The 14,500-nt window shown below is 44.1% G+C and overlaps 1 protein-coding gene across 1 annotated transcript in view; it reads right to left on the bottom strand.

Annotated features, from left to right (window-relative positions):
- LOC134349081 (regucalcin-like) overlaps positions 1–10,815 on the bottom strand; it is a 29,526-nt gene extending 18,711 nt beyond the window's left edge. The window contains exons 1-2 of the mRNA XM_063052935.1: positions 10,741–10,815; positions 2,481–2,646 (exon numbers count right to left, since the gene is read on the bottom strand). Coding sequence (XP_062909005.1) covers positions 2,481–2,643 — 163 coding nt within the window. The 5' untranslated portion in view covers positions 2,644–2,646; positions 10,741–10,815. The remainder of the gene's footprint in view (positions 1–2,480; positions 2,647–10,740) is intronic.
- Between the last annotated feature and the right edge of the window lie 3,685 nt (positions 10,816–14,500).

The raw sequence follows: 14,500 nt of genomic DNA, 5'->3' as shown, positions 1-14,500 counted from the left end.
ATGAAAATAAAATTTCAATTCATTGACAGTATGTCTCACTGTATCGATGGTAACGTGGCAGTTAGCGTGACACTATTAAAACTCAGGGCGCTCCGGGTTCAGAGTTCAATTCTGGCGTCGTCTGTATGGCGTTTGCCCATTCTCCCTGTGAACGTGTGGGTCTCCTCCACGTGCTCTGGTTTCCTCCCACAGTCCAGAGACATACCAGTTAGTTGGTTACTTGGTCATTGTAAGTTGCCCTGTGATTAGACTAAGGTTAAACGGGTGCGTTGCCAGGCAGTGTGGCTCATTGAGCCAGAAGAGCCTGGTATGTGCTCTATTTCTAAATAAAATATAAATACAGTTTAGAGTCTGCTGTACTTTTCAGCAGTTGATTAGCACAGGTCTTTAGTACTTGGCTAGAAGCTTTCCATGGGTTCACCTTCCTGAAGGAAGCTGTCACGTCACCCTTGGAGACGGAAACCACAGGATCATCAGGATCTTGCAGATCTCACAGTCCCAATCAACATTCCTCCTTTTACAACAGGAATTCTGCAGATGCTGGAAATTCAAGCAACACACATCAAAGTTGCTGGTGAACGCAGCAGGCCAGGCAGCATCTGTAGGAAGAGGTGCAGTCGACGTTTCAGGCCGAGACCCTTCATCGGGACTAACTGAAGGGTCTCGGCCTGAAACGTCGACTGCACCTCTTCCTACAGATGCTGCCTGGCCTGCTGCGTTCACCAGCAACTTTGATGTGTGTTCCTCCTTTTACGTTCGTTTTGACCGGCAAAACACAGAGGCACCTTCACGAACTTCCACAAGCCCCCGTCATGACCCAGGTCAGGCTCTCTTCTCAGTACTGCCATCAGAAAAAAAGTACAGGAGCCTCGGCATGCACACCACCAGGATGAGGAACACATTTCCCCACCACCATTGGGCTCTTGAACCAGAGAGGATAACTTTACTCAACTTCGCTCACCCCATCACTGATCTGCTGCTACAACCTATGGACTCACTTTCAACAACTTTACAACTCATTTTCTTGATATTTATTGCTTATTTATTTATTATTATTATTTCAGTTTTTTTCCTCTAATTTTGTATTTGCTCAGTTTGTTGTCTTTTGCGCATTAGTCATTATCTGTCCAATAGGGAGCGGTCTTTCATTGATTCTATTGTGTTTCTTGTATTTACTGTGAATGCCCACAAGAAAATGAATCTCAGAGTTTTATATGGTGATGTGTAAGTACTTTGATAATACATTTACTGTGAACTTTGAACTTTCTTCCAGCAACAAATCTATCAATTACTCATCTCAGCGCTAATTTGCAGCAGGTGGCTTAGTTTTATCCACACCCCAAATGAAGTTATACGCCTCATCCTAGAAACTGTTTGAGACACACAATAACGCATTATGCAGACTACAGAATGAATTTTCTTTTGAAGGATTGGGAATTTTGCCAGGCACTAAGCAAGAAGTCAGCTTTCATTCTTAATCATCAGTGCTGATTTCTCACAGATATCAAGAGGGTGAAGCCCAAATGCAGAATTTTGCGTATTTTATTGAGAAGCTTAAGAAAACTGGAATTGTAAGGGAACTGCATCAGATGAAGGCAACACAGACAAAATGCTGGAAGAACTCAGCAGGCCAGGCAGCATCTATGGAAAAGAGTACAGTCGACATTTCAGCCCAATCCTGATGAAGGGTCTTGGCCCAAATCGTCAGCTGTTTACTCTTTTCACTCCGGTGAAATGATATTGTATTTGTTAAATAGCGGCCATGCACAATTCTGATTTGATGATGACAGACGTGAGAAGCACGGAGGAACATCTGGAGAAACTTCTGAAATGCCCGGTTCGCTGCTGCTGCTACTGTGCGATCGAGAATCTCCGGAGGGAAGGCCCCAAATCCTCGGCTTTGCCTGTTGCTGGCGGCCGGGGCTGGGGTCGAAGCACTCGGCTGAGATGGTGCTCGGTGCTCGGTGCTCGGTGTCGGAGGCCTGGTCAGAGGCTCGAAGTTTTCAGACAACTCAGAGTCGGACTGTGGTCGGGTGCTTCCAGGATGCTGCATCGGCAAGTTTGCAGTGCTGGAAGCTCATGGCAGGGAGAGTTTTCTTCCTCCTCCTGTCTGCATGAGATGTGGGACTTTCGAGAGACTTTGAACTTTTTTTACCGTGCCCATGGCCTGTTTTTCATCAAGTTACAGTATTGCTTGCACTGTTGTAACTATATGTTATAATTATGTGGTTTTTGTCAGTTTTTCAGTCTTGGTCTGTCTTGTGTTTCTGTGATATCACACCGGAGGAACATTGTATTATTTCTTAATGAATGCATTACTAAATGACAATAAAAGAGGACTGTGTGTCCTCATAATCTAATCTTTTCCATAGATGCTGCCTGGCCTCCTGAGTTCCTCCAGCATTTTGCGTGTATTGTTTTGGACTTCCAGCATCTGCAGACTTTCTCTTGTTTCAGATGAAGACAGCTCACTCGCTTACCAAGGTGGATTGACTTCACTTGCTTCGTGGTAGCATTCCACCTGCACACCTTCTGGCCAGTTATGTCGATGTAGACAAGGGAACCATGCTTTTCTTCCCAAACCGGGCACTCTCCAATTCTATTCTTGTCCTTCACGACACACTCAATTTTAATGGAAGCCATTGCCTGTGAGAAACATTAAAAAATATGTTTAAAAATTCCATCCAGGTAGCCTCCCACCTGGTGGCTGATCATCGCACCAATCACATTCTAGCTAGTACTCCTTCCCTTTCCTTCCCCCTCATCTTTTTATTCTGGCATCTTCCCCTTTCCTTTCCAGTCCTGATTAAGGGTCTCAACCTAAAACGTCGGCTGCTTATTTATTTCCACAGATGCTGTCTGACCTGCTGAGTTCCTCCAGCAGTTTGTGTGTGTGTGTTGCGATAAAAAGCCTGAATTGTTTCTTTTTTGAAAAATGCTGGTATTAGTATAGGCAAACAACAGGAATTCTGCAGATGCTGGAAATTCAAGCAACACACATCAAAGTTGCTGGTGAACGCAGCAGGCCAGGCAGCATCTCTAGGAAGAGGTACAGTCGACATTTGAGGCCGAGACCCTTCGTCAGGACTAACTGAAGGAAGAGTTAGTCAGTTAGTCCTGACGAAGAGTCTCGGCCTGAAACGTCGACTGTACCTCTTCCTAGAGATGCTGTCTGGCCTGCTGCGTTCACCAGCAACTTTGGTATTAGTATAGGTTTATTATTGTTCCATGTACTGAAATATAGTGAAACGCTTTTGTTCACATGCCATCCGAACAGATAATAAAACCATAAGGCATAGGAGCAGAATGTACTTGTATACACAATCTACAGTATATCCATGTTTATTTACACTCTGTGGTCACTTTATTAAGTACACCCATACACGTGCTCATTAATGCAAATATCTAATCAGCCAGTCATGTGGCAGCAACTCCATGCATAAAAACATGCAGACATGGTCCTGAGGTGCAGTTGTTGTTCGGACCATATGTCAGAGTGGGGAAGAAATGTGATCTAAGTGACTTTGGCTCAGGAACAATTATTGTGCCAGATGGGGTGGTTTGAGTATTTCAGAAACTGCTGTCTCCTGGGATTTTCACACACAACAGTCTCCAGAGTTTGCAGAATGTGGTGTGAAAACAAGAAAACATCCAGTGAGTGGCAGTTCTGTGCATGAAAACACCTCGTTAATGAGAGAGGTTGGAGGCAAATGGCCAGACTGGTTCAAGATGACAGGAAGGCAAACTTGAAGTGGCTGGGCTACAGCAGCAGAAGGCCACACTGAGTTCCACTCCTCCATCTAATAAAGTGGCCACTTGAGTGTACAAACTCAAGAGACTCTGCAGATGCTGGAAATCCAGAGTTACACACGCCGAGTGCTGGAAGAACTCAGCAGGACTGGCAGTACTTTTGGAGAGAAATGAACAGTCAACACTTTGGGCTGAGACCCTCCATCAGGACTGGAAAGAAAGGTCCTACTTATCATCTTTTAATCTCCAGATATTGGATCACATTTCCATCCATGCTGCTTTCTGGGTGAGATTGCACCAGACTCGAATTTGAATCGGGATTTTAAGTCACATAAAAAGTTTTCCTGGTGCAAAGTTTTACTGCACCACGATTCAATTCCGCCGCTGTCTGCAAGGAGTTTGTGCGTTCTCCCCATTACCGTGTGGGTTTCCTCTGAGTGCTCTGCTTTCCTCCCATAGTCCAAAGGCATAAGGGTTAGAGTTAGCGAGTTGTGAGCATGCAATGTTGGTGCCGGAAGAATGGCGATACTTCCGAACTGCTTCCTGCATAACTTCGCACTGTGTTGGTTGTTGACGCATATGACGCATTTTGCTGTATGTTTTGATATTTTGATTCACTTGTGACAAAGAAACATAATCCATTTTTTTAAATCTGTTACTGCACCGAAAGCGACTGCAGAGGTCTGTCGACTCCACCAGCTGCACCCTGGGCTCGAGCCTCCCCCCTTTGAGAACATCATCAAAAGGCTGTGTCTCAAAAAGGCAGCCTCCTTCATTAAGGATCCTCATCACCCAGTACATGCCCTCTTCTCATTACTACCTTCAGGGCGGAGGCACAGGGGCTGAGGAACCACCGGCAATGTTTTAGCAACAGCTTCTTCCCCTCTGCCATCAGATTTCTGAACAGACCACGAGTCCATGAACAGTACCTCACTATTCCTCTTTTGCACTATTGATTTATTTATTTATATTGTACTTTGTAGTAATTTTTATATTTCTTGCACTGTAAAACAGATTTCATGATATGCAGTACTGTGCAAAAAAACTTAGGCACCCTAGATTTTTTTATATGGTTTTAGATGATATGGCCTCCACAGAGCCCTGATCTCAACATCATCGAGGCCGTCTGGAATTACCTGGAGAGACAGAAGCAAGCGAGACAACCAAAGTCTGCAGAAGAACTGTAGCAAGTTCTCCAAGATGCTTGGAACAATGTACCAGCCAATTTTAAAACTGCACAACTGTGTACCTAAGAGAAGTGTTACTACTTTAAAGGCAAAAGGTGATCACACGAAATATTGCTTTGATTTTGTTTTTTTTTACCATTTACTGCTCTACAGAGTAATTTTTTGATATTTAGAAACTTTTTATTAAGTGTCTTCGCTTTACGGAATTCTTTTACATGCACCTAGGACTTTTGTACAATACTGTGTGTCAGTGATAGTGAACCAGGTTCTGGTTCCGACTCCACTGCAGGCCACGTCGTCTTCAAAATGAAATGCAGCGCCTGTGCTGGCTCCTTTAACCCCCTCCAACAGAGTAACAGGAACAGCAGGGGCAAGGGTCGCCAGTCACAGGTCATTCTGACTTGCCTGGGTTTTATTCTTGAGACACCCAATAGAACACTACTGGAAGGGTACCTTCATCACCATCCTAAAAGTTTTTCTCCCAGGCAGTTAATCTGATCAACCATTCTAGTAAACCCCTCCCCCCCTCCTCACCCCTCTATCTATACCCCTGTTACTACACTGTAAACACTTCAAACCACTTTTTATAATGCTGGTTACATTGTAAGTACATGCTGGTATTTATGTATTTATACACATCTTATTCCATATCTGCACTTTAACCTCTAGCTTTTATATATATATATATATAGTTATAGTTGTTTATTTATTTATTTATTTATTTATTCATTCCTTCATTCATTCTTTATAATTGTTGAAGGTTTAACATGGCACTGGTGAAACCCAGTGACTACTTATCAGTGACAAACAAAGCAAAGGATATAACTAAATACTTTATTAATAAGACTTTTTCTGGTAAAATTTCAGGTAAACGATCACCGCAAATAATGGAGATGAGGGTCCTAGAGTGAGGAACAACCAGATGTTTGGAGGATGTAAACACTGCGCCAGATCAAAGAGGCAGGGTGTCGGGACCAGAGGCGAAGGTCAGGCTGGTTCTGCTCACTGCTCCGTGTTGTTTACTCGGCTCTGTGCTGAACTGACGGTGCGGCCTTGTGGTAAACCATGTATACCCGTCTGGACATGCCTGGACGCGCCCCTCTGCTGACTGCTCCTGTGGCTCCTCCCACAGACCCCTGAATAAAGGCGATTGTGACACTGCTCCTCCACAGTCCAGGGCAGATACTCAGCATGCTGTTAATAAAAGCCTTATTAAGCCTTACTGTTAATAAAAGCCTTTCAGTATTTACTCTACTTCCGGTCTTTTGGAGTAATTGATAGTGCATCAGGTCCGCTCTGCTGCAGTGATACCCGGCTAGTGTCTGTAGACCCACTTTTGTTCTGGGTGCTGTTCACTTGCTTACGTTGTTTGCACAATTTGTTTTTTTCTGGCTGCACATTGAGTGTTTGACCATTCTTTTTTAATGGGTTCTTTTGAGCTTCTTTGTTTTGGGGCTGCCTGTAAGGAGGTGAATCTCAAGGTTGTATAATGAATACATATTTTGATAATAAATGTACTTTGAACTTTTTTTTTGTTGCAAGTCGCGCCAAAACACTACATTCCAGATATGTGTAAGTTTATATGGCAAATAAAGACAATCCTTGATCATATGACCATCAGGCATAGAAATAAAATTAGGCCGTTCAGCCCATCGAGTCTGCTTCACCATTCCACCATGGCCGATGGATCAGAAGGAATGTAGCTGTTCAAGAAAGCAGCCAATCGCCCCAAAATTAAATAAAGTATCTCAAAACACTCCAGACTCGAGTGTAAAGGATCCCAAGGAGTGATTGTGCAGAAAGGCAAGGATATTTTATATTAGCGTCCATACGTCAACAACTTAAAAAAAAAGATCATCTGCTTGTAATATTGTTGCTTGTGAGACCTTGATTTGTGGAGTGTAAAGTGAGTAGAGCAGGGGGCCAAGCACACAGCCTTGTGGTGCACCTGTACTGATGGAGATTGAGGAGGAGATGCTGCCAATCCAAAACGACTGGGTTCTGCAAGTGTGAAGATTGAGGATCCAATTGCACAAGGAATTATTAACACCAAGGTGTTGAAGTTTATTGATTAATTTGGAGGGGATGATGGTATTGAATGCTGAGCTGTAGTCAATAAAGAGCATAATAATATATGCATTTTTGCTGTCTAGATGTTGAGTGAAGAGCCGGTGAGATGGCATCAGCTATGGACCTATTGCTCCAGTAGACAAATCAGAGCAGATCCAAGTCACTTCTCAGGCAGGAGTTGATAGGTTTCATCACCAGCCTCTCAAAACACTTCATCACAGTGGATGTAAGTGCTACTGGACGATAGTCACTGAGGCAGGTCACCATGTACTTCTGAGGCACCGATATAAGTGAAGCTCACTTGAAACTAGAGATACCTCAGAATGCCGAAGCGAGAGGTTAAAGATCTTAGTGAACACTCCAGCCAGTTGATCAGCACAGGTTTTTAGTACTTGGCCAGGTACCCTGTCTGGGCCGGATGATTTTCATGGGTTCACCCTCCTGAAGGCCATTTGCACGTCAGCCTCAGAGACTGAAATCACAGGATCAATCGGGATCCTCCAGGTTTTCGCAATCAAAGCAAGCATAGAAGGTACTGAGCTCATCTGCAAGTGACGCCCTGTTGGCGCTTCTGTCGGTTGACTTAACTTTATAAGAGGTGATCGTTTTCAAGCCCTGCCACATCCTTTGTTAATTCAGATTTAGTCTGGAATTGCCACTTTGCCCGTAAGATGGCTTTCCAAAGATCCTCCCTTGTCCTCTTGTAAATTGTTCCAATTCTATTTAGTTAACTGTATTTAAATACCCCTGTTGTAATGTCACTTAATTGAATGCTGAACGTGTTAATCTTCTGTCAATACATAAAAACTACTGTTAGTAGTTTTCCATTCACGTTCTTCCCTCTGCCCCAATGTCAAATCCCTTATTTATCCTGCTTCAGACTTAATTATTCCAAAGCTCCCTTGGCCATCCTGCCATTTCGTAAACTCCAGAGATTTAATATTATCAAAACTGAGTGGCCCTTCATTTAACTTTTCATCATTTACCCAAAACCTCATTGACCTACAATGGCAAACAAGAGAATAATCTGTCTGGCTAGCGTCCAACCAGATGACATGAACATTGATTTCTCGAACCTCCCTTAATGCCCCCTCCCTCACCTTCACCAATCCCCATCCCCTTTTCCCTCTCTCACCTTATCTCCTTGCCTGCCCACAACCTCCAACCTGATAGTGGCCTCATTGTGACAGTAGGGGAGGCCACAGATTGACATATCCGAGTGGGACCATTCTCCATTCCCTTTTCTCTCTCTCACCTTATCTCCTTGCCCCACCCATCGCCTCCCTCTGGTGCTCATCCCCCCTTTTCTTTCTTCCATGGTCTTCTGTCCTCACCTATCAGATTCCCCGTTCTCCAGCCCTATATCTCCTTCACCAATTAACTTCCCAGCTCTTTACTACATCCCCCCCCCTTTCAGGTTTCACCTATCACCTTGTGTTTCTCTCTCCCCTCCCCCAACCTTTTAAATCTACTCCTCCGCTGTTTCTCTCCAGTCCTGCTGAAGGGTCAGAGCCTGAAACGTCAAATGTACTTTCTTCCATAGATGCTGCCTGGGCTGCTGAGTTCCTCCAGCATTTTGTCTGTGACCTACATTGGTTCCATTTCCTGAAACAGCCCCAATTTATAACTATAATCCATCTATTTAATCTCCACATGATACTCCCCCTCTAGTTTACTCCAGTCATTCTAGAACCCCTTCCCCCCCACAGCTCTCGTTACATGCACATGCAGTTCAACTCTTTGAGTGATTATGCAGAAAGTTTGAAGTTAATAACATCTCCTTCTACCTTAGGCCACAAACTTACCAATCACCCCTGCCGTGGACCACTTCTACAAAAAAGGGATCCGTATGCTCCACGACCGCTGGACTAAGTGTGTAAATGTAGGAAGGGACTATGCTGAAAATTAAATGTGCGAGGTTTTCTAAAATTGACTCCTTCTACCTTAGGCCACAAAATTATCAATCATCCCTCGTAGAAGCAGAATTAGGCCATTTGGCCCATTGAGTCTGCTCCACCATTCCATCATGGCTGATTTACTATTCCTCTCAACCCTATTCTTCTTCCTTCTCCCCATAAACTTTAACACCCTGACTAATCAAAAATCTGTCAACCTCCGCTTTAACTATACTCAATGACTTGGCCTCCACAACTATCCAGGACAATGAATTCCACAGACTCACCACCCCCCAGCTCACAAAATTCCTCCTCCTCTCTGTTCTAAAGCGATGTCTTTGTATTCTGGTCCTAGTCTCCCCCACTATAGGAAACATCCTCCTTCCCTCCAAATGTTATCTACTATTGGTGTCATGTTCTCAGTCTCACAACTTTGAATAAACACCACAGAGGGAAGTACTCTGGAATGAAACAATTCAACGCAAATAAGACGAGTAGAAAATACTCCAGCATTGGACAGTGCAGTGTGAGATAACCCAGAATGAAATTCACTGGCATGGAGAAACACGGCAGGAAATAGCCGAGCAGACATTCACCAGCACCAGACACCCCAGCGTGAAACAACCTGGTGTGAAAGACTCTTGCCTGAGCTATAAGAACAAACATGGGTTGTTTTCTCTGGAGTTTCGGATGCTGAGGATAGATCTGATGGAAGTTTATAAAACTGTTTATAAAACAGAAACTTTTTTCCCAGGGTAGATATGTCATTAACTAGAGAACATGCATTTAAAGTGAGAGGGAGGAAGTTTAAAGGAGCTATGCAGCGAAAGATTTTTTTTAACATGGTTTTTTTTTACAGTGGTAGGTGCCTGGATCAAGATGCTAGGAGCAGTAGTGGAAGCAGATATGATGGAGTCATTTAAGAGGCAGATCGTAAGCCCTCCGTTGGTCAAGGTTGACTATGGATGTTGCGTCCTAGCTGTCTACGTGATACATGAAGCAGGGCAGTGCGGTATGGAGAGCAAGCCATTGCCCATGCAGCAGGCGCCCCTCTCCACGCAGCTGATGAATCTTAAGGAACAGCAGAGGCGGATACAGCTTGACACTGGCAGCATCATAGGAATTGCCAGTCAGCATTGAACTCAAGGCAGTTAGGGGCTCCAGCTCTGGAGGCAGGTAGATAGACGCATGTATATGCAGAGAATGGAGGAAGATGGATCTTGTGCAGGCAGGGTAATTTAGCTTAATCTGGCATTGTGCTCTGTGCAGACATCATGGTCTGACGGGCGCATTTCAGTGTCGTACAGTTCTATGTTCCATGCCTGCTGTACTGAATAGCACAGGCTGAAATAAGCCATCACACAATATCCTAGAATGAAATACCCCAATGAGGACCACACAATGAATTCATAGGAATTCCATTTCCCTTCTGTAAAATATTCCTTCACAATAGAAGTGAAGACAAATAAAAATCAAAACAGCTGAAAGCACGGCAATTAACATTTGAAGTATTTTATCTTTTCTACAAAAATTAAATTTAAAAATTTGTCTGAACACTAGCTAAACATAAAACTGTACTTGTTCCTTTTCCTGCACAGTACTTACCGTAGTTTTCTTTGAATTCCCACAGTGTTCTCCCTATCTCCCACCACTGGTCATAAATTTAGCAAATCCTGCTCAGCCCCTAAGAAGTGGTGTACCTTGTTAAAAATCATGGGTTACCTCACTTCCTCAGTAAGTATCCAGGAAAGTTTTAGTGGGAGCCAAGAAAATTTCCCAGAATTTTCCCCCTTAAAGATAATTTTTGCAGAAATGGGATGTAAGTAAAAATGCACTACCTGTGAAATGAAGAATTGACACGAAGAGTCACGATCAGTCAACACTCGGACGTAGTTGTGACACAGTTATAACTCAACACTTTAAAAACAATTATCAAATTAATATTTAACCCAATTATAAACTGCATAACCTCACTGTCAGCATATATTCCTGGTTCGTATATAATCAAGACTTTGAACTGCATTCTCAGCAGAAATCTAAGTCAACCAGAAATCGATGAGTTATCAGTTGAAGGCTGGAAGTGATCTCCACTATGTGATCATTAATCTCCACTTGGAGGAATGGCATAGTTTCACAAGCTCTTCTCCATATAATCTGATCAGTTAAGCAACAAATACTCAAGAGCTGATTAGATCTTCACTGAAATGTTATTGCTACTAACCATTTACTGCTTATGATGTTAGCAACAAAATGAAGATAAATTTAAAGATGAAAATTAGCTTTATTTGCCACACACACATCAGAACATGCGGTGAAATGCACCATTGGCATCAAATCAAATGAGCGATAATAGTGATGGGCGGCCTGCAAGTGTCACCATACTTCCAGTGCCACCCATACCATGCCCACAACTCACTAACCCTAACTGTATGTCTTTGGAATGTGAAAATGTGTTTGGAATATTTACTGCATCATCTGGTATTCCTTGAGTGAAAAAGTTTTGGGCAATTTGTTTCAAGTAGACCACATCATCGTCATTTTTTATATGATGTAGTAATCATGGTCTCATGGCCATGATTGCTCTTGGCAAATTTTTCTACCGAAGCTGTTTGCCATTGCCTTCTTCTGGGCGGTGTCTTTACAAGACGGGTGACCCCAGCCATTATCAATACCCTTCAGAGGCTGTCTGCCTGGTGTCAGTGGTCACATAACCAGGACTTGTGATATGCACCAGCTGCTCATATGGCCGTCCATCACCCGCTCCCATGACTTCATGTAACCCTGATCGGGGGGCTAAGCAGGTGCTACATCTTGACTAAGGGTGACCTGCACAGTCTGGCAGAGGGAAGGAGCATCTTACACCTGTAGTAGAGATGCACCTCCACCCCGCCACTCATAAACGGACCACACCTCCGTCAAAAAGCAGTGTGAGCATTGTCATGTACGCTCAGTGGCCACGTTATTGGGTACAGGAGTGGAACCCAGTGTGGTCCTCTGCTGTAGCCCGTCCACTTCAAGGTCCAACATGTTGTGTGTTCAGAGATGCTCTTCTGCCCACGAATGCGTGGTTATTTGAGGCTGGTAAGTGGATATGAGTACGTGGCCTGATCTCCCGTCGTCTTATTGAACAGTGGAGCAGGCTCGCCGGGCCAGATGGCCTACTCCTGCTCCTATTTCACCCACAGAGCTCTGCATGTTTTATTTTTTCACACCATTCTCTATAAACTCTAGAGAATGCTGTGTATGAAAATATCAGGAGATTAGCAATTTCTGAGATACTCAAACCACCCATCCAGAACCAACAATGATTCCATGGTCAAAGTCACTTAGACCCCATTTCTTCTCCACTCTGTTTGGTCTGAACAACAACTGAACCTTTTCACCATGTCTACATGCTTTTATGCATTGAGTTGATGACATATGACATCCAACTTCATTCAGTCCCTTCACATGTTCCACCATTCTCTTGCTTATGATTGTTCTGTGACTCAACTCCATCACACACCCTGGTTACACATCCTTTGCAAAGATCTACTGGCCTGAAAAATATTTGTTTTGTGCAAAACAGGTTCTGCAGGGAATCATGGTCTAGATTCTTTCTGCTCATTGGCTTATACTCAAATCCTGAGGCTGTGCCTTATAGTGTGGAACTCTGAGACAAGATCTTCCCCTCTGAAAGATTCAGCCCTGCGACCAGGGGCGGAGCAGAAATACACCGAGCTGAAGAGACCATATGCACAGATGGTATTTGGCCCACATTATTGAGCCAACCCTCTGTCCCACTCCAACTTCAATACAGCCCTTCTCTTACACATAACCCTCCATTTTGCTTTCATCCATTCGCTAAAACACCTCTAACATATTTGCCTTTACCATGATCCCCGGCAGCATATTCTACGCAACCACCCTCTCTGTGTGAGAAACTTACCTCTGACCTATATTTTCCCCAACTTATGCCCTCTCCTATTAGCCACGGCTGCCCTGGGCTATCCGGTTGATACTTGCCTCTTATCATCTTGTACACCTCTAACCAGTCACCTCTCTTCCTCCTTTGATCCAGAGAGGAAAGCCCTAACTCGCTCAACCTTTCCTCATAGACATGCTCTCTAATCCAGGTAGCATCTTGGCAAATTCCTCTGCACCCTCTTTGAAGATGCCAGTTCCTTCCTATAATGGGGTGGCTAGAAGTGAATATAATACTCCGAGATTCAAAGGGAATACAGTTTTAAATGGATGACATCTGCTTCTCAGCCTTGGGATCACTGGCCCTGATGGAAAAATTATGTGTACACTCCTTTTATGTAACATTAATGGCTTTAATTGAGGTTTGTTGAGGTTTTTAAATACTTTTTAATTTGTTTCAGTAATTATATCCAATTGATTTAGATTCTCTGATCTTTTGGAACAGTTCAGTGTCATCAGGGCAATCCTTTGTTAAGACTCAGGTTCCAAATCCTAAAGCCCACCCACCCACAGACCTCACAGATGGCTGAAGTATGAAGGCCTGACAGACGGATAAACTTCCAGGGTCACAGATGATAATGCGATGTCAAGAATAGTCAGGAGCAGTCATAGGAGCCGTGACCACCAACTAAGAAAATTATCCTGTGTCAACAAGTATCCCGTAAAGTTTAGATATTTGGAGTTTAACCTGACCAGATGGGAGGTGTTGACTCTTTGGGAGAGCAAATGTGAAGTGGAGAGTACACAGTTAATGGCAAGATGCTTAACAGTACAGAAGTACAGTAGGATCTTAGGCTCAAAGTCTATAGGTCCCTGAAAGTGACTACACAAGTTGAGGAAGGTGCTGTCGAGCACATTTGCTCCACCCACATAAAGCAGCATTTCCAGCTGACCAACCATTTTAATGCCAATCCACATTCCCATTCCGACCTGTCGGTCCATGGCCACAATGAGGCCACTCTCAGGTTGGAGGAACAACACCTCATCTTCCTTCTGGGTCCCCTCCAACTTAATGGCATGAACATCGATTTCTCCAGCTTTTGGTAACGATTCCCTTTCCCCTTTCCCTCTTCTTCCATTCCCCACTCTAGTTGCCCTCTTACCTCTTCTCTTCTCCTCACCTGCCCATCGCCTCCCCCTGGTGCCCCTCCTGCTTCCCTTTCTCCCACGGTCCACTCTCCTCTCCTATCAGGTTCCTATTTCTTCAGCCCTTTGCCTTTTCCACCTATTACCTTTCAGCTTCCTACTTACATCCCCACTCACCCAGCCACCAGGCTTCACCTATCACCTTCTAACTAGTGCTCCTTCCACTCACCCCACCCCCCCCCCGCCCCCGCCACCTTCTTATTCAGGCTTCTTTCCTCTTCGTTTCCAGTCCTGATGAAGGGTCTCGGCCCGAAATGCCCAACTGTTTATTTATCACCACATATGCTGCCTGACCTGTTGAGTTCCTCCAGCATTTTGTATGCGTTACTGCATTTCCAGCATCTGCAGAATCTCTTGTGTTTATAGCTCAAAGGACAGAGTGGTGGGTGGCTGGACTATGCTTCCATTGGCGATACTAGAGGCAAATATGACAGGGGCGTTTAAGGAGCTCTCTGAGAGGCACATGAGTGTGAAGAAACTGGAGGGATA

The sequence above is a fragment of the Mobula hypostoma genome, chromosome 7 (assembly GCF_963921235.1).
Source record: "Mobula hypostoma chromosome 7, sMobHyp1.1, whole genome shotgun sequence".
Lineage (NCBI taxonomy): Eukaryota > Metazoa > Chordata > Chondrichthyes > Myliobatiformes > Myliobatidae > Mobula > Mobula hypostoma.
This window is presented reverse-complemented; position numbering and strand designations above follow the sequence as displayed.